General features: G+C 50.0%; 4 protein-coding genes across 4 annotated transcripts; 1 reads left to right on the forward strand and 3 right to left on the reverse strand.

The window, feature by feature from the left end:
• Positions 1 to 785: 785 nt before the first annotated feature.
• On the reverse strand, positions 786 to 6,629 carry EAH_00014380 (hypothetical protein, conserved; the record flags this gene model as incomplete). The annotated part of the gene is made up of 12 exons (XM_013394286.1): positions 786 to 887; positions 1,660 to 1,762; positions 1,949 to 2,023; positions 2,237 to 2,396; positions 2,553 to 2,719; positions 2,940 to 3,018; positions 3,483 to 3,753; positions 4,015 to 4,114; positions 4,316 to 4,542; positions 5,077 to 5,437; positions 6,052 to 6,356; positions 6,540 to 6,629. The coding sequence occupies 12 exons, from the start codon at positions 6,627 to 6,629 to the stop codon at positions 786 to 788; spliced, it is 2,040 nt and encodes a 679-aa protein (XP_013249740.1).
• A 3,012-nt stretch (positions 6,630 to 9,641) lies between these two features.
• Positions 9,642 to 10,712, reverse strand: EAH_00014390 (hypothetical protein, conserved; the record flags this gene model as incomplete). Its single annotated transcript, XM_013394287.1, has 3 exons — positions 9,642 to 9,803; positions 9,945 to 10,152; positions 10,411 to 10,712. 3 exons carry the CDS (start codon positions 10,710 to 10,712, stop codon positions 9,642 to 9,644), a joined length of 672 nt encoding a protein of 223 aa, XP_013249741.1.
• A 1,582-nt stretch (positions 10,713 to 12,294) lies between these two features.
• Positions 12,295 to 14,843, reverse strand: EAH_00014400 (hypothetical protein; the record flags this gene model as incomplete). Its single annotated transcript, XM_013394288.1, has 7 exons — positions 12,295 to 12,363; positions 12,480 to 12,519; positions 12,619 to 12,776; positions 13,139 to 13,270; positions 13,534 to 13,623; positions 14,047 to 14,138; positions 14,618 to 14,843. The coding sequence occupies 7 exons, from the start codon at positions 14,841 to 14,843 to the stop codon at positions 12,295 to 12,297; spliced, it is 807 nt and encodes a 268-aa protein (XP_013249742.1).
• A 4,466-nt stretch (positions 14,844 to 19,309) lies between these two features.
• EAH_00014410 (aldo/keto reductase family oxidoreductase, putative) lies at positions 19,310 to 21,613 on the forward strand (the record flags this gene model as incomplete). Its single annotated transcript, XM_013394289.1, has 6 exons — positions 19,310 to 19,538; positions 19,660 to 19,797; positions 20,333 to 20,385; positions 20,470 to 20,559; positions 20,902 to 21,033; positions 21,395 to 21,613. 6 exons carry the CDS (start codon positions 19,310 to 19,312, stop codon positions 21,611 to 21,613), a joined length of 861 nt encoding a protein of 286 aa, XP_013249743.1.
• Between the last annotated feature and the right edge of the window lie 1,389 nt (positions 21,614 to 23,002).

Consider the following 23,002-nt stretch of genomic DNA (forward strand, 5'->3'; position numbering starts at 1 on the left):
AAAAGCATGTTCCTGACAGATTAGTGCTCTAAACGCCAAGACGCCTCTGTATGCACTTTGTCATTACCGGCGTGCTTGTGCGTGCCTGTGCTTTAAATCTGGCAACGCATAAATTCTGCCTCCACGCAGAATTTATTCTATTATCACTGGCCCGTCGCATCCTCTCCACTTAGAATAAATACAAGTGTACTTTGTCAAACTGCGGCTCTAAAATATGGGTTTTCAACAACGAGATAGCCAATCGTGCGTTAGGGCTGACCACGTCTCGGCATCTGGAGAGATCATCGGCATCCCCAAGGTAATTGGAGTGTTACCATTACACAGCACCTCCTATGAAATGGAACGCGTTTCCCAAGCATCCAGAGTGTGAACAACTAAGTGCCTCGATGCCTGCCAGCTAGGCAACGCCAAAGGTAATCTTAGTACCATTCAGCGAAATTGAACAGCATAAAAGACACACAGTATGCTATCTGTGTCCTCGAAAGCTGCTATTCTCTTGTTCTATCTCTCTCAGGACCGGCGACAAAATGTCTCTCAGTCCTCTTTTATCTTCTAGCTAAACACAAGACATAAAGGCGCGATTACTTTCATGTGCGTCTCCTGTCTCTTAAGGTTGCCTTCGCATACCCTGTGGTGAGTGTAGAGATGCCCCGAGGTGCTACAGAGGCAGAATATGGAACTCGCCGTCTACATGATAGCATAGCACTGCGACAGAACCTGGAGCAATGCAGTTGCCATCCACACAGGCATGCTTATACATTCAAAATGGCAGATACACTGCACACTCAACGACCTGACTTAGGCTTTTTCGCCTCTATCTCCACGAACTTCTTCGGTATGCCAAAGTTTGCAATCAGGAGCTCCGCCACAGGCCGTGCCACGTTGCCCTGTCAAGGAAAAACACAAACAGTCAACTGGTTGGTATGCATTGATCAAAACAAGCTTCTACTGTCTGTCTCTCCACATTCTGAGCATTTTCTTGCTATTTATATGCATTGGATCTCCGCTGCAGATGTACACAATCAACATGCTTTCCCTCCCACTGTATATCCGAACAGTTCAGTGGCCGTCTTTATGGGTGTCCCCAGAATAAATAAATCTCAGCCGATCCAAAGCCATAACGCAAAACCCTCTATAAGAGCTATATTTATACAACCTCCCTTGAGGACAGACGCTAAACAGGCAAACTAAACCGCATGTCCTCTTCCCTAGACCGACACGTCATTCATGGCTTCGCACACAACAGGGGGCGATCCACTGAATTTACAAGAGATGTGTTAATTCCGTAGAAATGCTCCACAACGAAGGGATGCACAACGCCCGCAAAACGCAAAAAGAACGTATGGTTGTCGTGTTCTCATATCAGCCCCTCAGCAGCTTGCACACACTTCAACAGGTGGACACGGAGACACAAAGATGCGCAGGCATCTATACATGGAAGGCGCACTTCCACGCACACCCGCACCCACATCCCGACTCCATACCAGCCCGTACCCGATCACGAGGCAGCAGAGCTGTGCGGTGAGCGACAAACGGCAACGCAATTGCCCATCGGACACAAAAACCCCGGAGATAGCCACGCGCTCTCTAATCATTAACATGTCAGTCACACAAGAGAAACCTCGGTCTTATGCACACCTGGACGCAAACAGCGTTGACCGCCTTCGAGCCTGGAGGCGCGTAGAGAGAGGCCGAAGCCGCCAACTTCTTCTGCAGGAATTCAGCAAGGGTCTTGGGCTCGACTAAGAAGTTTGTGACGTTCCTAACAAAGAGTAAGCCAAAGCACATCCAGTAGTACGGGGCACAACTAAAAAAAGCCATAAGACTGTCACCTCCTAATCCTGCTGCGCTTCCTGCGGATGGCGCCGCTGTATCTACTGCTGCTCTTGCTGCTGCTGCTGCATCTGCTGCTTTTGCTGGTGCTTGTTCTCTCAAGCCACGGACTCACAGAATGTGCGTGGCGTGCTTCCGCCCCCCTTGTTTCTCCTCTACAGAAATGCGCACCGGGGCGCAGGGACCTCGCCTACAGCAGCCACAGCCAGAGCAGCAACAGCTACAACTGTTCAGAAGCCGTGAAAGCAACAGCTGCAGCTGCTTATTGAAAATCCCTCCATCAGTGGCGGCCGCATGGACAAGAGCCATTCTGAATTCTTATCTCCTCCAACTTCGTTTATCACCTCCATCCCCCTTTTTGTCGTTTCGAACCACAGGCTGTATATCTTCAAGGTGTACTTACACTATCCTGTCTTGCAGAAGCGGTAGCTCGCTCTCATCTCTCAGAACGGCGTGGCAAGGTTGAGCAGTTTCAATCCATCTAACAAAAACTTCCCCCTTGTCCATTATCTGTTTGTCTTCTCCTCCTGTTTTTGCGTCCCCTCTCTCTTCCTTCGTAAGCACTGCCAATAAAGCACAACTGAGACGGACGGGCAGATATTTTTGTCTCTAATTCCCCCTAGTCCTGCATGACTGTCGCTGCTCGGCCACTAAATTGACAACAACAACGCAGAATGATAAAAGCTAGCGGAAGGCCCTTCCTCTCTCGCCATACGTACCCGCTTCAGCCAGAAGAGGGTCTATTTTAACTGCATTGCCTCTGCCGCCTGGAGGAGGCCCTCCCGTCTGCGTCGCCTGCTCCTCGCCGTCTTCCCTCTTTGTATCTTGCTGCTCCAAGTACTTGCCCAGCACCTGCCGGTATTCCTCGGCGGTGAAAAAGACATTCCTACGGCATCCCAGAAAGCCAGGACAGCGAAACTGAAGGTCCCAAAGGCGATGCAGAGGCCTCCTTACAGCCGCCGCCCGAACACAAAAACGCAGCGAACGTCTACGGAGAGGCCTGGTCACTCGTGACGAGATCCTTAACCACTGAAGTACTTGGAGCTAAACAACAAAAGTAGAGTGCATGACTCTAGGCCTTCTTCACATTTCTGCTTTCGACTCACTTCCCAGTGCGTGCCCCCACCGCCGCAAATATTCTGCAGCACTTAGCAGGAGGGGCACAAAACTCAAAGACGAGGGGACCTAAGAAAACAGGCAGCAGAAGTCATAACAATAGCATGAGAAGCTAGCTAGAAAGTTAAGGTGACAGACGGCTCTCCAGCTAGCCAGCGGCAGAACGATCGCCCACTAGCGCTTTGCCTACTCCGCCAGCTGCACAACTAGCTAGATAGCTAGATGCTACTCGCTGCATGACTAACTATCCAACCAGCCCGTTGCAAGACGCAGGGGACAAAGGAAAACAGAAGCAAAACCATGAGAACGCGATGGAACGCAAAGGGCGCAGGACGCGGCAGAGGCAACGAGACAGTACAGTTGCCATTAGGAAGACCACAACCCGAACAAAAGAGAAGCAAACGCATAAATATGGAGAAGCAAGAACACAAGTCCCTGTCTAATGAATGTAACACGAACAGCCATGCGGAAAACAGCCATACAGACAAAAGCCCGTGCACTCACCCCGATTATCATGCACCCCGTTGACCTACCTGAGGTGGAGGCCGCAGTCCCTACGGCTGTCTGTGTCCCTTTTTGTGCTGCCTCTTCTGCTGGTGCTGCTGGCCCGGCGGAAGCAGCACCTGACGCTGCAACAGGTACTGCTGCCTTTTCCACGAACTTTTTCTTCCGATTCTCCGGCACGGGAGTGTGCTTGCAGTAATCGGGATGGGAACGATTTATTTTTACGACAGAGACGACCCCCCGTTGCTCTTTCGTTTGCAAAAGCTTCTGCTTGGTGGCACCCTGAATGAACTTTCCCAGCTGCGCGTACACCCCAGAAACCCACGCCACACCTCATCTCCACACCCCAATGGAAATGTGCCGTTTCTGTGCACTGTACGCTGCGCGCTCAAAGGCAACTCGGGGAGCACTAATTCCAACTTTCTTATATTCCATACATTTAATTTTGAAGCTTTCAATAGATTTACCTATAATAAAATCGAAAGTTAAAAGCCACATGCTATGGAATGCATGTACAGAAACCAACATTAGCAGCAGCAGCGTAAATTACTGTCCACTCACCTTCTTGGCTGACGACCGTCGGATATCTGGGGCAACAAAAGGAGCATCTCCCTTCTCCATTTTGGTGTAGAATATGGCGGGGGCCTCCGCTGTTAATTTGCTGCAGGTATCAGACGCACAGAGGCACCGGAGAAGGACATTACAGATGTGTGACCTCGCAGAAAGCAAGTCGTTGGAGAGCACCTGACTTTGGTTTCCGTTAGCTCATCGGCATGATTCAATGACCGATCGCACCATTCTAATGAGTGAAGACAAAACCCATGCAGATCTGCACTTCACATTGCCTTCGTTCCGTGTTAACACCATGGTTCTTGCTCTTCCTGTCAACAACTGAGCGCTACTACCACGCGCATATATCCTACTGCCTAAATTATCCAGCACCCCATTGGATGAGAAACTCGAGAAGAATAAATGCACTCCCCCAGCTAAGACTTGCCTGTACAGAGCAGAGACGTCGAGGGGTAGTTGGTCGTCCGACACAGTATGTAGCGTCTCTAACAAGCAGAGAGCCAAGTATTTATCTTGTTCCTAAGCAAGCGCAACCACAGGCATGTCAAGTTGCCTGCGTTTTCTCTATGAATATACATACTTGCAGCCCCATCAGCATAGAGATGCATTTCCTGCAATGCATGAAAATATTTCAGCATGCCAATATATAATATACATATACATATATATATGCATATGCTTTGTACATCTAGGTGATCCTGCAGATGTTCACATACGTGCAGCTATCTGTACAAAGGCGAGCCTTTGCAAATGAACGCTTGGTCTGGCAAGTAAGATGCACGCATGCTTTTTTATATGCTATCCTTTCCAAAGGCACGCACAAGCACACTGGGGCGCACTATAAACAGCCCCTATATGCGTACCTCGACATGCACGTCGTTTTTTTCATAAATGCATATTGGCAAGAATGCATGCATGTGGAAGCGGGTGTCTGTATGCTCATGTGTGTACAGCTATAACCCCGTGTGTCGCCACTCAAGAATGCACAGATGCAGTTACACCGCACTGACAAGCTTGCTAAGAGAGACGCACATAAACGTGAAGATATCTCACCTCCGTAGTCAAAGCCTGCTCTGCTGAGGTTGTTGGGACCTCGTCTCCTGAGACAGCAACAGGGCACGCCTGTCCTCCTGCCTCCTGTGTTCTTGGCTGCTCCGCAGCAGCGACGCAAACCGGCGTGTGCCCGTCCGCATCAGTCTTGGTGCAGCTCTCAGCTGCAGCGTCTTTCTCTTGAGCCGCATCCTGCTTATGCTGTTCCTCCTGCTGCTCCTGCTGCTGCTCCTGCGGCATCGCCCCCGGAAGCGACTCCGGTGGGCCCATACCGCAAGAGGCCAGCAACTCGGCGTCATCTCCTCCACTGAAGACTTGACTAAAGGTAAACAGGGGGGGCAAAGGTGTGTGCTTCCCGTGCTTCCTGTTCAGCAGCAGCAGCAGCAACAGCAACAGCAGCAGAAGATAAGCGAAGGATAGTAGTACCCGCGGAACTGTGGTGGGCATGGAAGGCAGCCGTAGAGGGAAGAGGGAAGAGCAGCACAACACAGAAACCGGCAAAGGCGGAGGCCACAACAATGAAGAAATAAATCAAATATTCAAAGTGGCAATGACAGACGGAAATACACACATGGAGTGCCAGACTGAAAAGCGCACACAAAATGGTTAAGCAAAGAAGGAGAATAACGAAGAGAGGTATATAACCTAAGAGAGGCCCCCAATCGAGACAAAGACAAAACCAGAAGAAGACAGGAACATAGAGACAGAAGAAAAGACAGCAGCACAGGCGGATTTCGTGAGGCGGACGGAGACATTAAAAGTTGACAGCAAGAGAAACTGAACTGCACGGGTGTAACCCAGGTGACTAAAGGATTCAAGAGGCAACATGCAGAAGCAAGAGCACAGAGTGCAGACAACAAGAGTTGAATAAGAGAAAAGGAGTGTGAGGAGAAGCGGAGAAACACACGGGATCACAAGTAGATGAACAGACAGAAAAGTGGAGAGAAAAACGTTAGGATCGAGGGCCTCTTTGCTTACCATAAGGAGTCCCCCAGATAATGAATGAGCTCCAGCACCCTTCCCTTGTCTCCTAGAAGCTCCAAAGAGGGGACCCTTGTGACTGCGCGCCCCACAGCAAAAGGCAAGGCATTGCCTGCCACACGAATAGCCCATAGATCGCCGCATTTAATCGAGTCCACTCCTGCAGCTCGCGCTGCTGCTATCGTTAAAGGCCTGCAAACCCCCGGCAGCATCAAGTCTGCCCCCTTCAGTACGAAGTGAGACACAGGGGACAACAGAATCATTGAAGGAAGCATCCGTGGGCAGCGCCACAGGCCGTGCACCTGCAATACCACCACAGCAGCAGCCAGCACCAGCAGCAAAGCCAGCACGACTGCATGTAGCGCAACAGCAACAAGGGGGGAAATGAGGCAAGGGGAGAAAGCGAACAAGAGAAAGTTCTTGAAGCACTTCTCTATACTAAGTGCACCTTTAGGTGAACGCGACACAGAAGGAAACCAACGAACCGTAGGAAAGAAGACTCCATTGACCTCAGCAAGGTAAGGAACGTCCCCCACAGAATACAAAGTGCATTTGTTGGCGCTGGTGGAGCTCATAAGCGGAGTGAGGCCCCCTGGCTGCTGCGGCCCCCCAGCAGCAGGTGGGGGACCCTGGGGGAGGTTCAGGCGAGTCTGTGTCACTCCCTCCTTTGGAATTAACAGATCGGCTTCTCCTTCAGTCAGCAGCGGGAAGTTAGTGAGCAGAGTTTCGCGCAGCCTGCAGAAAAAGAAGAGCAAAGGCGACAAGCATGGAGGAATAAGGGAGGCAAGAAACAGAAATCAAGGAGACTGCGAGACACAGAAACAAGCAAAACACAACGATACACAACACCTGCCAGGCGCATGTTTATTCTGTCTAAACATGAATGCAGCATAGGGATAGACAAAGGGGTTCTGCATCAAGAAGACAAAATCATACGACGCCCTCAAGGACCAACGGATGCCTTTCTTTCAAAGCTGGCAGATAATATTATCTTGCGGGTTCCATTGGGCGGCCCTTTCAGGTGTCTAAAGCCACATAGCTAATTAGAAATCCTCGCACACGCATGAGCATGTGCCCAGCTAGCCAAACAGCTAGCCAGCCTGACATCCATGCGTTGCTTGCCTTTTTCTGTCTTTGTTGCCGACAGGCGATTGGTTGCCGGCTGGAAGAGGCCGGCGAAACATTCTGCTGAGGTGGAGCGATCTTCCCTGCGGAAATGGAAAGGGAAAGCACCGATGTCAGAAGGCAGTTGTACCACCGGCAACAGCAACAGCAACAGTTGCAGTAAAAGTCAAGTGGGGCCCCCAAACCTCCTGTGTCTACAGAGTATCTGTTGCTATACGCGTCGACAGAAGGTGTACTTTGCAGCGGCCTTGCTGGCAGGCTGGCCAATGCTCGCTGGGGCCTTGGAGTGCAGAAGGAGCTGTGGGCGGGGGCTTGGTGAGAAATGGCTCACTTTAGGGAATGCTGCTTCTGCTGTTGCTGCTGCACTTGCCACCTACTGCAGCTGCTGCTGCTGCTGCTGGGGGCCAAGCGTTGGGATCTGCCTGCGGCTGCTTCCTTTCAAGGACAGACAAGGAGGAAATCTTGGCAGTGTGCCACAAAGAAATCCAGAGGAAGAAGAGGCCCCCAGCGTTTCAGTCGGTGAAGTCGAGACGGCAGCTGAGGGAGTGTTGACGGCCTCCCAGCAGCTTGAGGTCATAAGAGGTTCGCATTCATAATACGCAGCGGTTTCCAAAAATAATTCATCAGACATGGACAGTCTGTAGGCAGCACAAACTCTCGCTCGCCCCACAACGGCAACATTCATCTCTGGAGGGGCCCTCTCGCCACCGGGGCCCCGCTGGCAGGGTACCTGAAGTTGTATGTTCTTCTTTGTTATTTTTCATATCCTTTCATTCATTAAAAGTAGCAGAAGATACATGAGAAGTAAAGCAAACAACTTCGTTGAACGGTGGGATCACCCTAACGGTGGACGCGCTTCCTGTGAGTCTGTCCTGCAGCGGCACTTCTGTGTATTTAGTTGAAACAAACTGAATACGGATTTGAATACAATGTTTTGCTTTTTGCCTTTTATCGTATCTACTGCGCCCGATTCCTCAAGACACCTGGAGACAAGAGGGTTGCCGGCTCGTAGCTTCCTTCTGCAGCCCATAGAAAGTCACTTCACAGGTGAATAGCCTCTGCTGCATAAAGAAATAGAGTGTTCCCTCCTCCCTAAGAATTTGCAGTTTTTCAGCACGGTCTCTGCGTATCATCGTCAGATTCATACCTCTGGTGCAGTGATTTCACAACAGCTGCCACACATGTAGGCCTAGTTGTTGAATTCTAGGGAGGAGTTCATTAGCTCGTCTCAGATTATTATAGAGAAGTTGCATGGCCTAGCAGGATTACGGTAAAGTCCCGAAGATCAGGGAAGGCCCTCATGAATGTATACACGACCGTCCACATGCATCTGCCTTCGCCGGCCGGGGCACATAGTTATGGCTGGGGCTGACTGGCTCAGAGCCTTAAGATGCTCAAACAGCTAGCCAAACGTGGTGCATACACATATGGCTAGCTGGCTAGGCATTTAAAGACTCTGCTTCATCCGGAACTGAAGTAAAGTGGGTACCCATCCATAGCTCTGTACAGAGCAACTGCCGGATCGGGTATGAATTGCTTAAAATCAGGTGTTGCGACCCTACAGTCGCATGCAATCCTGGGGAATGACGCATCTTAAGGAGGAGACTGGGCTGGGCAGTTACGCTGCACAACCCTTCGCCCAGGATGCTGGCGAAGGTGTCCTTAGCTTCCTCCTTGTTAGGCCTTCTTCAGAAGGCGTTTGCTGGAGCGGAGATACGAAAGCACCACAATACGACAAGAATACTGAATCACGGGAAGACGAGGCACTCCCCCACAAAATGGGTATTTACCCGCACGTAAGCATACTGCGCCCGTAGGGCGAAGCAACAGCCCCAGCATCCAAACGTCCTGCAGCTGCACGGAGGGCGACACTCTAGGTAACGGCAAAGAAATCAGTTGTAATCGCTTCAGAAACCCCAGAACCCTCTATGTCGGTTCTTAAAGACAAGAAAGAAAGACTAGAACAGAGAGAAACGGGGACAGGTTCTACTCTGCCAATGCATCGCCTGGGGGCCCCCATCCTTCCGTCTGGCTGAATGCTTTACATAAGCAATTAACCTATTTCAAATAAAGAGATACTAAGTTCATACGAAGGAAAAGGCATGTGCAATTAATGCAGTGTGACGGGCCCACACACACTTGGGCGCGTCCATGCATACATTCAAATTCTAACGAAGTCACTCGCCAACTTCATTGTCGTCGCGTGAGGTGCTGGTACAGCCATGGACAAACACCGAAAACCTGAAGGAAAAGCGAGGCTTCCAATGTCTATAACGGTGAGCCCCCAGCGGCCGACAGTGGATGCTGAGAAATATATACGACAGAAATAAAAAGGAGTCTAAAATGGTGAGCGCTCAGCAGTGGACAAGGGAAGATGAGAAATATATGCGCTAAAAGCAGCAGATACAGATACAAAGAGCAGCAGGACCGGTCGTGCTTGCTGGTATCTTCGGTTGTCCCGATTACCCTTTCTTGGGTGGGGCCTTCCCTTTGGCTTTGGCTTGCGCCTTGGCCTTGGCAGGAGGCTGGTACTTTGCCGCCCACTTAGGTGTGTATCCCACAAAGTGAGACAAACGAACACACTGCGAATTCCCGCAGTTCATGCTCACTTGCCCTGCCGCCATCTGTCCGACAAACGCAAACAAAAGCAAAGCGACTACCCAATAAAACAAGGCCTTCCCTGCGAATGCGAAGGCGAACAACCATATGTGCTGTTGCTGTTGTTGCTGTTGCTATTATTGTCAACACTGTGATACGCTATTTACCTGCTTGAGCATCTTGAGGGATTCATCGTCAGCAAAAAGAAAGGACAATAGTTTGCACACGTAGCTAGGGACAGTCTTATCCTGGCCAGTCTTCTGCACCTGAATAACGGGAAGGCCCTGCTCTACAGAAGTGTCGCCATGCCACAGCACACAGGGAGCGTTGGGAGACGGGTCCCCCAAAATGGGATCGTCTGTAAAGCTTACGCTCCTGCGGAAGGAAGCAAACACGCAAGGCAGAACACCAAAAGTACAGCACCTTGCGTTGTTATGCTAGACAAAGAAACAGAAATGCATGCTTGCATTGCTGTCCCACACTGCCTGCAGCGGCAACTTGGAGCAGCAGGGTGCAGTAGCAAGCTGCACTCAGCGATGTTTGCTGTTCGCCGCCACGAAGTGAAACAGGAGGTTCACGAAAAGTGCAGTAGTTTGACAGCAAGAGGAAATCGTCGAGGTTTGTGCTGCTTACAGCGCTACTGTTCGAAGAAGAGTGAGAACCTGGTCTCTCTCCCAGACCTTGGCTGCTCGCTTTTGAACATGTGTAATCCACTTCTTGGCAAGCAGATCTGCATTGGCTTCGCTATGGGGCTGGAAGTTGGGTTGCTCCTCGGGTTGTTCGGCAGCCTCCACCTCGACTGGCTCCTCTTCCCAAGATTGCGTAGAGGGAGTAGATGCCTTGGAGACCACCGTTCGGTGGCTATTCAGCTCTGATGAGCTGCTGCTGCTGCTGCTGTTCCAGAAGTTGCCGCAGCAGGAGCGCCAGCAGGACATTTCGGCTCTTCCTGTTCAACTTCGAAACCAACCAGACCCAGCAACAGCGATGCCCAAACTCCCCAACAAACCAAGCGAGGTGAATGCGTCAGCCGCTTTCCTAAGCAAAAGAAACTTCAGCATCCGCACATGCGTGCTCATCCCCTCCACACTAGAGAGACACAGTAGCCGGCGCCAGCAGCAGCAACAGCGGCAGTAGTCGTCAGAGGGGAGAACAGCCACAGCAAAACGAAGTGGAAATCCATGTGGAGTGCTCCCATGAGGAGTCGGCCCAGCTTCAGTGCTGCTCGAGGCCGTTTTGTCGAAGACTGCGTAGAAATGTTGCCTGTTAACTATCAGATGAAAAGACCGTACAGGCTGGATGCGGCCTGCATTAATTGGGTCGGAACGGGCAAAGCTTTCTTCTTCCACAAAATATCACTAAAAATGAAAAGCTTGAAAGGAAGGAGTACTGCTCCAAAGAAGTCTAAAGCTCATGGCATTTCACAGACGCCTTCACAGCCCGAGGGCAATCGAAAGGAAGGCACCGAGCGCCGCTCGCACTCAGCGCGTGAAAGCGCTGTGCCTGAGATACTTCAAATATTGCCAATAATCTTTCAAAAGGAATTTCACAGTGTTCCGGAGTGTTAAGATCATCTGAGGTAGACAGGCCGCAGACAGGGCCCCTAGAACACCGAGCACGCTATACATGAAACACGCGCCGAGTGGCTGTGGCGCCGGGCAACGAGAAAGTGGCAATTACGGCTTTCGCGCACTTTTCATATCATATGCATCTGAACAGACAGAACAAATAAATACAAAGCTTTAAAAACGGTTGCATTTGCCGCTAGATACACGCAAGCTCCACTGCCTCCTCCTCCTTGAGAAGCCCAGCGGTCTGTCCGTTGTGCAGGCACTGCCGCACAAACTTAACGAGCGCGGCCCCACTGCGGGCGAATCAACCATCTTAATCTCGCTCCTTTCCCTCGAAGGAGAAGGATCACAAGCGATATATTTATTAGGTATGCACGCATCTATGACCAGCGGCACATGCCACCCTCCATGCGGTTGCACGCCTGGAGGAGAGAGCTTAAAAGCAGCTACTGTTGTGCCATCTACAAATCATTTTGTCCGAAATCCACTAGAATATATTCTAAATTAGACGACTGGCAGCACTCACACGACCGACCAGTGAACGGAATTCATCTCCACGAACACTGTGAGCGTGCTCACAAGCAAGCAAAGCCACTACGGAGAAACTAAAAACAGGTTCTGCTCGTACAGACGAAGAACTGTGCTGTGCTTGCATTTGTCCCCTACAGCATCCAACTTCTTCGCAATTCCCTATTTGCAACTAAACCTCCCTAGGGTGCACGGCATGCGTGTGGTGTACTTAGAGCTCCCCGTTCCCCTCCCACATGGGGGCGATCGCGCATTCATTCTAAATGTAGAAAAGTGAGCTCTGACTCAAACAGCAGCAATCCCTAAAGCAGTACACGGCGCAGAGGCTGATGACCTCACAATGACGTTCGTAGTTTCCAAGGAAAATGGAGAAGCACATAGCATAAATCCTCTTTGTGAGCACTGCGAATCCCAATGAATGTCAATAGCCGAACCATTTGAGGTGAAGCCACCACTCCTCAGGCCTAGTAATCGCAGAGAATACGACGGGCTGTCGACGCAAAACACATGAAACTGCTAAGAGGAGAGGCAGCTTTTCTCCTTGCGGCCATGCAACCACGAAGGCAAGAAGCAGCTCATCGCCACTGTCGCTGCGAGAAGACCAACCAAATACGCCTGCATGAATTCTACGATGCGGCAATTAGCACTGGCAAACAAGTGTGAAACACTCTTCAGAATGCTCCCTCAAGCAATCGTGTGGGGGTCCCAGCAAAAGCGATGCGTGACGCTGTCACGGATGGCACACAGTCGCTTCATCTGATCTTCCGAAAGCTCCACATCTAGCGCTTCCAAATTCTCCCTTAGGTGCTCCTGTGATGTGCTGCACGGGATTACCACAAGTCCCTGCTGGAGCGGCCACCGCAGGAGCACGACACTGGGGGATTTATTGATTTCCTTGGCGATCTGCAAAGGAAGACAGACGGGGCATAAAAACAGACGGATGTGCGTAACTGTAGAAGAGTTCATTAGAAAAAACCTGCGAGGAAGCAATCACCGCCACTGCCAGCGAACAAGGAGGCAGACGGGCGTAGCATTAGTCAGGCTCAGGGGAGAAAAACTACAATAAAAGCTCTGTCAAGCTTCGGCTTATTGCTCTTCGAACAAAATCCCGCACTGCAGTTTCCCTCATAAGTTCGGGTTCTATTACAACCACAACTTGGCGGGTCCGTGTCTCAAGGCAACTGATATTGTTCTTAGTAAGCTGTATCTCCCCAGCTCGCCCATCTATCATTCACTTCTACTTTGGACGTTCTACTCGTCCTCACCTGCTTGACAACTTCATGCTCCATTAACCTGTTCTCCCCAGACCCGAGAGACGAATACGCCTGCAGTGTGATGTTGTGTTTCTCCGCATACGGAATCAAATCAGGCACCCAACACATCGGATGCCATTCAATCTGCACACGCAAACAAACACCAGCAAAACCATTAACACCATGAGGCGTGACCTGCCATAGATTAACATAACAGCAAAGCAAAACTACAAACATTGCATGCTGGCCACAATTCTCCCCTCATCTACACGCAGGCCCGCTACGTCAATAAGCTGGCTGGCTCCTCATCTAAGACGCTAGCTAGTTCAACAAGTTTTCCCCCTTCAAAGCACCCATGCCGGTACCTCAATGAACGCCAAGAAGCAATTTCACTTAATGGGGCTCACCTGGTCCACCATCGGCCTGATTTTGGCTCCGTCTTCCATCAGCTGCTCAAGATGAGGCACTAAAAAATTAGACACGCCAATAGCGCGGACCTAAACGAGAGAGGCGAAAATAAATACACAGAAGAAGCCATTAAATTTAAAGGAGACATTAACCATGGTTGAGGATACCTCAGCCATAGAGGAGCAGGCCTAGGCGAAAAAGGTGATATTGACCCCAGAGGAGGAGACCTTACCCATACAGAAAGGCAGAACTATACAAAAGATCTCATCCATAAAGAAGGAGAATATCCTATCTATTACAGTGGGTTTAAGGCCTGCCAGCACCTTTGTTTGATGGCATCCTATCCCCCCTCACCAAGCATGGGTGATATATGTTCAGACACACACACTTAGACGAACAGGCTGAAGGGTGCAAGATGTGTGAACAACTGTATAGGAGATTCATTCACAGATGCTACATCCCGCACGAGCACATAAAATGAAATCGAAGTCCAGCAGCGATTTATGCCTTGCCTTCTTCTCCTCATATAGCTGTTCCAAAGCTCGCCAACTTTCAATACGCCGCTGTCTGTTCTCGTGGCTGTTGGCATCCACTCCTCCGCTTCCTGCAACAGATAAAATAGTGTGCAGTCCCATTTTTAAGTACTTCCCAGTTGAATGCTCGCAGTTTGATCTCACTCTCTATATTGCATCACACTGATTGCGCTGCGTAAACGCTTGACGTGCAAGTACAAACGCTGGCACCAGCACTCCACCCGTAAGGAAGCAGACTCACAACCCAAAATGCATCTAAGCAGCGCGGTGCCTACATGAGTTGCAGTCACACATCTGGCCAGTGGATGAGGTACAGGTCAAGCTGCTTGACTCCCAGGCGCTCAATTGTCCTTTCAAAGGCCTTCAAAACTGCCTCTGTGCCCTGGGCGTCTCGTGGCTGCAGTTTAGATGTTAAGAAAATGCGGGGGTTGCCTGCAACAAAAGATCACCCCACAGATGGAACAGTTGAGCCTGCCCAGGCGTCTCAGCTGTGCAGCTTCAGCCGTCTACTCTAGATAAAAAATACTACTTGCAGGCGAGACTGACGAACCCGCCTCTTTCAGAAGCTCTCGGATTTCCTCCTCATTCTCGTACACCGCAGCGCTGTCGATCAAACCGTAGCGCTCGTTGAGAGCTCCGAAAACCCCAGAGCGAAGTCGGTCACCCCGAAGGCGCCAAGTGCCCAGACCTATCATGGGCAACTTCACTCCGTTGTAAAGTGTGCGGCACTTAGCTGCCGCCAGAAGGTCCACTCCGGCAAGGCTCGGGCAAGACATTGTCTCTAGAGGTAAGACACAGAAGGGAGAAAGAAGTAAAACAAAATGGGCAATGAGACACAAAACTACATAAAACAAATCTGTTTGTACTTCAAGCATAAATGAGAGGCCGGAGCGCCGCTGAGCCAACAGATCACGATCGAAAATGTGTGTCGAAAATGTGTGTGTATTGTTTTGCGCACGCTCGAGCGCGCAACTGACTCTGAAAGGCTTACCTTCAGCTCTTTAGTAGCACCACCAACATAAACTGCATAAACTGTGTTCATTCTTGTTTTTCTTCTTATTGAATTGAAAGGCACAGCCGAAGCTGCACTTCGTCTAGCAATGACTTGCACTTGACCATCGCGCGAGACTGGGTATCACACACTGCGCTCAAATCGATAGACCCGCGAGCGTTTCTGTTAACCAGGCGCCTTTGTTTCCACTAAGTAATTCGAACTAGTAAGTGGCAACACAATGTTTTAGGGTCTCCTATTCGCATAGCAGTGCGTCAAAGACGCAGGGGAAGGTGAATTTGTATTGTTCGCTCAGCAGTTCTCGAGACAGGCGCCATGTACAGTTGTTGCTTTAGGGAGTCAATGCTGTCGCTGTGCTGCTGTCTCCAACATAGCCGAAAATAAATCAAATTTATCTGCTGTCGAAATAACTAAAACGCATCTTGCAGATGGTTATGCGGGGCAAGTTTCAAGGTAAAGAAGGTACACTAGATCGAAGGACCGCAAGAGCTTCTGAAAAGCAACTAGCGTCCTCCGCCGTCCCCAGACGTTCTGGGATAGCAGCCCAAGGGCATGGCGCTGGAGGACAGCCTTACCCTCAAGATGGTGTCAGGTGTCTGATAAGGCATCTGGCGGCTTTACGTTCGCTCGCCATCCAAATAAGCTATTTGTCGTTCTAAAGCAGGTCCCGTAGAGGGGAAGCGATGCGAGCGAATCCAGGGGGAGACTTCTGGAATCAAGATGAAATACTGAGGGATCTTTAAACGTCCATTCAAGTGTACGGGGGTAGCGGCCAACTCCGAGTGCCCTCATCTTAGCCGGATCTGGTTATGCGCCTGCCGCAGCCGCACTACCTAGGGCGCCAATTGCTTTCATGAAAAGAGAACATTCTATGATTTCACGAGCCAATGCTTTTCACGTAGCTGTTGAAGAACACGGTGTGGGCGTTGCAGGTTCTCCTGCACATTCCGGTTGAAACCACCCCATCCACGCATGTAACCATCCACCGCCCATTGACTGGCCACAAGAAGTAGTGATTGACATGCCATGTCAACCACGCAGGCGCATTCGCGAGCCCAGAGGAGATATGCATGTACTGTAACTTGGGATTGCTGGTATGGAACTCATGCTTGTCCCTGTTCTCGGGGGCAACCCTTTAGCAACCGCAAATGGTGAATGGACTGCTGAACCCCGCAAGGGGTCAATTCGTCCGTCGACCCGGCGCACCAGAAACTTTTGCGTCCGGGTGACTTTGTTTTGGGAGCATGCAAATGACGCACTACCAACTCCTTTCTTTCTTCGTAGCCAGCACCAGACTGCGCCAAAACGCGCTAGTTGACAGTCAAAGTTCGCCTTTTCACAACATTTCGTCGTCTTGAAACCTGGCTCACTCACCCATCGAGAGCTCCGAATATTGGTTGGAAGCGCTCGATGGATAAATTCCATGCAGTGCAATGCGCCCCCAGAATGTGGCAGCCTCCCTCCGGCAGCCCTTTGTTATTTGGTGGATCTGAGGACTTTTCTTTCAATTGTGCCCACTGTCTCTCTTCCTCTGGTGTTAGTTCAATTGAATCCCCCAAAGTAGCTGCCTTCATGTGGCCATTATGATGATGTGCACGCTTTTTCCCCTCTTTTGCTGTAGTTTCCTGTGCCGCGACGAACTCTGTTCGTTTCTTTGTCCTAGCGACACTGGGTCCACTATACCATATAGTTGCTGTTGGGGAAGCTGACAGCCCCACTCTCTCACTGCTTTATGGTTTCCATGCCTTGCTACTGTCTTTTCAAGACCGCATGCATTTCCGCCACTGAGTCACCCACTGCATGCTGTAGATTATGTTGTGATGAAGTGGTCCAAAGTAGGAGTTCCCTACTATCGTGATCTATGGTGATTTAACCTGTTTCATAATCCAGAACTGCATCTACACCACCACATTTCGCGGATTCTGTCCAGTCTGCCATTGACAAAACGCAGTCGCAGAGGATGGGCAAACTAATTCACTGGTAGGTTGCAACTCCTCGCCGTAGCTCCGGACACTAGATTCACTTCACAGCCTGTATGAAGTCACTATTCAGGCTCTTGCTTCTCCATCCCCAAAGCCGTTTTCATGCACCTGAAATCTCGAATAAGAGAAGTTGTTTGTTGCAGAAGGACCAACGCGCCGCTCGGAACTTCCGATGGGCTTTCTTTTTGCAGGATTCACCGGCTGTCATCTCTTCCCCCTCTTGTTATTTTTCTGGGTGGTACTGGCATTCGCAGCCCCAATATCCATAGCCTCTATATCTTGTCGAGTTCCAAATAATTTTTCTTTCTTTCCAGGTACGGCGGTAAGTGGCGTGCTTTTCCCCTTTGATGCATGAGTACTCCGTCATCTCTTTACTTTCTCGGCCGTTAATTCCCTCCTTGAGCCCAGCCAGTTAGCGGTTGCCCTTTTCCACTGCGTAGCCATGCTATAAACCACTGACCCAGGAACTCCAAGCCCACCAAGGGAGAAATGCTTATCAAGCTCCGAATTTCCTCGATGTAGAGCTCTCGTGCAAACTCCCCTCGCTTAGGTTTTCCGATTCTGCAGTAGTCTTTTCTGTTTTCAAAGCAGGGGCAAACCTATATCGTAAAGCTTATCTCAAAGCGTCCATATTGCGGAAATGCCCCCGTGAAATGGTTCCCATCGTTACATTGCCTCTCGTTCCAATAGCAAGCTTTCCAATAACACTCTCAGGTGGATGTTGAAGATGAAAGCACACATCCAGAAAAGAAAGGTTCTCCACTGTCCCTACTTTCCGGCGTCCGTTACGTCTTATAGGGGAAAAGCGAAGGCATTCTTCATAGATTAAATTCGCTGTAAAGATATTTTGTTCTGCATGGCTTGCAGATACTGCTGTCGTTCCTGTTCAGCGAGGCCCCCCACCATCAGTTGCCCCCCTCCCCCGGAGCGAGGATCCTCGTCAGTTTCCACCATTTGATGAGTAATGAAGGCTGCTTTATTCACGAACAAGCGCGTTCCCGAATACTCATACTCCGTCATACCTGGCTGGCCTGGTTGGTGTGAGGATCGTTTCTCGTGCCTGCCCCTTTGAACAATGTGCGGCTACTGCTGTGCAGTGAGAGTCATCGGTCTTCGCCGTGGACCATTGTAAGCCGAATTAAAGTTAAGAGCTAGTTTATATAAGGGCTGGCAACAAGCAGCTGACCCTTTCACTAATGTTCAGGCTTCTTTGCATTGCCAGGAGGTCCTAAGTTACAACATTGTATGTGCTGGGCTGCTTCAAGCATGGCAAGAAAATTTCTTTGGTAAAATTCTGGCCGAAGGCTTCTCTATGCCATCGCGGTTCCCGATAGCCTCGCATCATGAGCATTCACTGTATGCAGCAAGGTCTGCAGGAAGTTGCCGCATGGACACTTACTTGGTCATAGTAGGCAGCCTTCACGTTAGTACAAGTAAAACAACTGCCCACAGTGTTAGTGTATACAGCAAAAGGGTGCTTAATTGTGCTGGCGTGTGAAGGCACACTGCAGCAATGTCTGCAACGACGTTGGGTGTACCCTTACTGCATTGCGGGTCGTTCCACAAAACCTGCTACAGTAGTATGCACGGAGAACCACAGGCGTTTTTGAGTGGTTTGAATAGCAGGTGAATAATATTTTACTTAGGCACTGTCGGAGACGGTGCCGTAAACATAGTGTGCAGTCGCTAAAGCAAGTATGCCTACCACTTCTCTCAAGCTGCCAATAAAGTACGGAAAATTCAACTACCCCTACGTGTCTTACGCACTTCTCTGCCACCATGTAACTCTAAAACATTGTTTCACCAGTTGATAGTTCATAGTTCGATTTACTCGGTGGAAACGACAAAGCCACGTGAGCAGAAACCCTCGCGGATCTATCGATCTGAGCACCCCCCTTAGGTGAGGTGAGCATTTTCGATAAGATTGCCAAATGCAACGCATCACTAGAGGAAGTGCAGATTCTGTTAATATTTTTCGTTAAATAATAAAGATACTTACAAAAATAAGCACCATTTATCGTGGGACTGCTGCGAAAGGGTTCAAGACATCCTTTTCAGCGTTGATGATGCGCTCGTATGTGTGCAAAAAATGCACACCAGACGGAGAGTGGTTTGTTGCGCCAGAGGGAGGGTGCTTTCTCATTTGCGCTTGAAATATGAATACATTCTTTGTGCGGATTTTCCCGTTCACTTTCCGTTCCGTTTGCATCCTACTTCCGGTGCTTTCTGTGCTTCTGCTATCGAGACAATGTCATCTCGCCCGAACCTTGCCGGAGTGGACCTGCTGGCCACGGCTAAGTGCCGCACACTTCACAACGGGGTGAAGCTGCCCATGATAGGTTTGGGCACTTGGCGTCTTCGGGGTGACCGACTTCGCTCTGGGGTTTTCGGTGCTCTTAATGAACGCTACGCTCTGATCGACAGCGCTGCGGCGTACGGCAACGAGGAGGAGATCCGAGAGCTTCTGAAGGAGGCAGGTTCGCCGGTCTCGCTTGCAAGTAGTTCCTACTTTCGAAAGTAAACGGCTGGTGCTGCATATCGGGGAAGCCCTTGCGGGCAAAACTTCACCACTTGTGGGGTGCTGCTGCTGTGGTGCAGGAAACCCCCGCGTGTTCATAACGTCTAAGCTGCAGCCAGGAGACGCCCAGGGCACAGAGGCAGTTTTGAAGGCCTTCGAAAGGACAATTGAGCGCCTGGGAGTCAAGCAGCTTGACCTGTACCTCATCCACTGGCCTGGTATGTGGCGAAAGCCACCTGGACTGCGCTTCTCAGCTGTCTTTTGGCTTGCGTTTGTTTTTTTCCTAGGAGTGAGCGTTAGGTGTATAGACAGTTTAGGTAGCTTGAGACGGTGGAGCAAGTTAGGCATGCTGCTGCTAGAGTTAAAGGAGTAGATAATGCACTCTCTGCTTAACCGGCTGCAGGAAGCGGAGGATTGGATGGCAGCAGCCCAGACAACAGACGGCTCCGTTTGGAGAGCTGGCGCGCCCTGGAGCAGTTGTATGAGGAGAAGAAGGCAAGGCATGAACCCCTGCATGACAATGATTTTATTAGTTATGTTGTGTGTCTGTAACACCTGTGTACGTGAGGCTTGTACCTATCAAAAGCATATAGTGCCTATCTCTGTATATGTCTACATATACGCCATTCGCTTGGTGAGGGGTGATGGGATGCTAGGCGGTGGCAGACGCTCTATTCTACCTGTTGAAGCTGGGAAATTCTCATTTTATATGGTTTAGGTTTTCCTTTTTTTCTGTTGGGATCTTCTGGACAGTTTTCTCCCGGTCTGTGGTTAAGGGCTCCTTTTTGATTCAGTTTTCATCAATGGTTAAGGCGTCCTGGTTTTTATTTAATGTTTCCTTTTTCGAATATAATGCCGTCTCTATATTCACTGCCTCCCGTATGTTGCAGGTGCGCGCAATTGGCGTTTCGAACTTCCTAGTGCACCATATTGAGCACCTGATGGAAGACGGAGCCAAAATCATGCCAATGGTCAACCAGGTGAGCCCCATCAAGTGATGGCTGCCTTATGTCGCTCATTGAGCTACGACCTGCTTGCATATTTGGGGGGTAACATGTCGAGCTAGCTTGCTTGTTTGCGGATATGGGGAGAGGATCCAGTTAGGTCATTCACGTAGGTGGTCTGCGTACTGATGGGGGGAGAGAAGTTACCACCGAGCACCATTATGCTGGTGGATTGTCTTGAATGCTGCCATGTTTGCTCTCAGACTCATTCTCTCTTGTTTGCTGCTGTCATATGTTGCTGCGTTGTCCATGTATAGCTGTACTCGTCTTTTGACTCCATGGACTTTGGTTTTTGCTGGTGTTTGTTTACCCATGCAGATTGAATGGCATCCGATGTGTTGGGTGCCTGATTTGATTCCGTATGCGGCGAGGCACAACATCGTGCTGCAGGCGTATTCATCTCTCGGGTCTGGGGAGAACTTTTTGTTGGACCATGAAGTTGTGAAGCAGGTGAGGACGAGTAAAACGTTTAAAGTAGAAGTGAATGATAGTTGGGCGAGGTGGGGAGATATTGTTCACTAAGAATTACAGCAGGGGTTAGCGTGAAACGGGGACCCGCCGCGTTGTGCGTGTAACACAATCTAAACTTATGAGGGTAACTGCAACCTGGAATGCTGTTCAGGGACCAATGAGCCCAAGTTTGAAACAACTTTGATTGCCGTTTTGCTCTCCTGAGTGTGACAAAAATGCTACGCCTGTCTAGTTGCATGTTCGACGGCAGCAGTAGTGAATGGTTTCTCGCAATTCTTATGAGTGTCCAAATTTACGCTCTTCTGTATGGTTGTACTTCCCCATGTGTGTCCCTTTGCAGATCGCCAAGGAAATCAATCAACCTCCCAGCGTCGTGCTGCTGCGGTGGCCGGTTCAGCAGGGACTTGTGGTAATCCCGTGCAGCACATCACAGGCGCACCTGAGAGAGAATTTAAACGCGCTGGATGCGGAGCTCTCCGAAGATCAGATGAAGAGACTGTGCGCCATCCGTGAGGGCGCCTCGCATCGCGTTTGCTGGGACCCGAAAATGGTTGCTTGAGTATCCGTTCGAAAGAATTGCTCTCGCCGGTTTGCCCGTTTTTATTGCTGCACCGTACAATTCATGCAGAACTGTCTGCCAGGTCTTCTTGCAACGGGTAGAGCCGACGTTCCTTGCTGTCATTGTAGTTGCCTGGCCCCCTCGTGGTCACGCAATTTTCAGCATTTTCATGTTCAGGAATTATAAAGACCCTTTTTCTCCCTTGCATCAACAGCCGTCCTCTTCCCTGTGTCAACTAGGCCCCCGGAGTGATGGTTGCAGTGCGAGTGGCTCGGCTCGGCCATCGTGAGTGTTCGCCGTGTTCAGAATAGCATCAACAGTGTGTGTGTGTGTGTGTGAGTTTCCTTTGGAAACTACGAACTTCATTTTCAAAACTTTCGGCCGTTTATCCAGGTAGGGCTCACTGCTTTGTGAGTCTACACGCAGTTTCTGCATTCAGGTTTTCAGTGGTGCGGATGGTGCACTTGGTAGGTAAACGGGGCGTTTCGAGCTCTCGAGCGTGATTGGCATCCGAGGTAGAATTTAGTTGTAAGTAGCTGCGTAGAGGAAACTGTGAAGGCGGTGGAGGATGTAGCGGTACGCATCGAACAGTATCTTTTCTGGACGAGCAGTTCTCATGCATCGGTATCATCGTAGGTCATTTATCAGTGGGCGTATTTGCTGGTTCTACTAAGCTGTACACTTTAGTTGCTGATACGATGAGCGTGCTGATGGGAGAGTTAAGGGCCAGCCGGTTGTATGAGGACGACCATCTAGAGAGCTGAGAAGGGAGAAGTTGTTGGCAGAAGCCACTTATCGCTTTCGGCACCCACTGCTGCTTTCGCATTTTTCACCAGAAGTACAGCGGCATGGAGGACCGTGGGTGCCGCTGGTTACAAATACAGAGCATGGAAGGCATATAGATTGCGATTTCTTTCCGAAACGAAGGAATCCAGATGGAAAGGGTTTCAGTTATCCACAATGGGACCGGTCTCTTTAGACTTGTGGTGCAGTGACTGCGGAACGGGCATATGCTGGACTTTCACGACAAAGGCTAGGAAACTCGTTTGTATTTTGCGAAACAGGCAAAACTATTTCAAAGCGTCGCTTGAAGTTGGTATATCTCTTCAGATGTTCCTGATACGATGAATCATATCGTCCTCGTACGCTTTTATTGTCGCCTCCTATTTGCTTGACCCTCCAGCCACTCGGCACTCGTTTTGTCTACAGCAGCTACTGGATGATCTAGGAGCCCTCCCTACGCCCTATCTACGGTGTTACCGCTATACAACACACGGCGAAATTTTTTTTGAAAGAATAACGACAATAGTTTAGATGTTCAGTATTTAACGGCCAAGAAACAGCAAAGTTGAACAGTTAACTAGTACTTCTGGGCACAACCCGGCGCGG

Source organism: Eimeria acervulina, genomic scaffold, assembly GCF_000499425.1.
Source record: "Eimeria acervulina Houghton genomic scaffold, Eah_scaff84, whole genome shotgun sequence".
In the NCBI taxonomy this organism is placed as follows: Eukaryota; Apicomplexa; class Conoidasida; order Eucoccidiorida; family Eimeriidae; genus Eimeria; species Eimeria acervulina.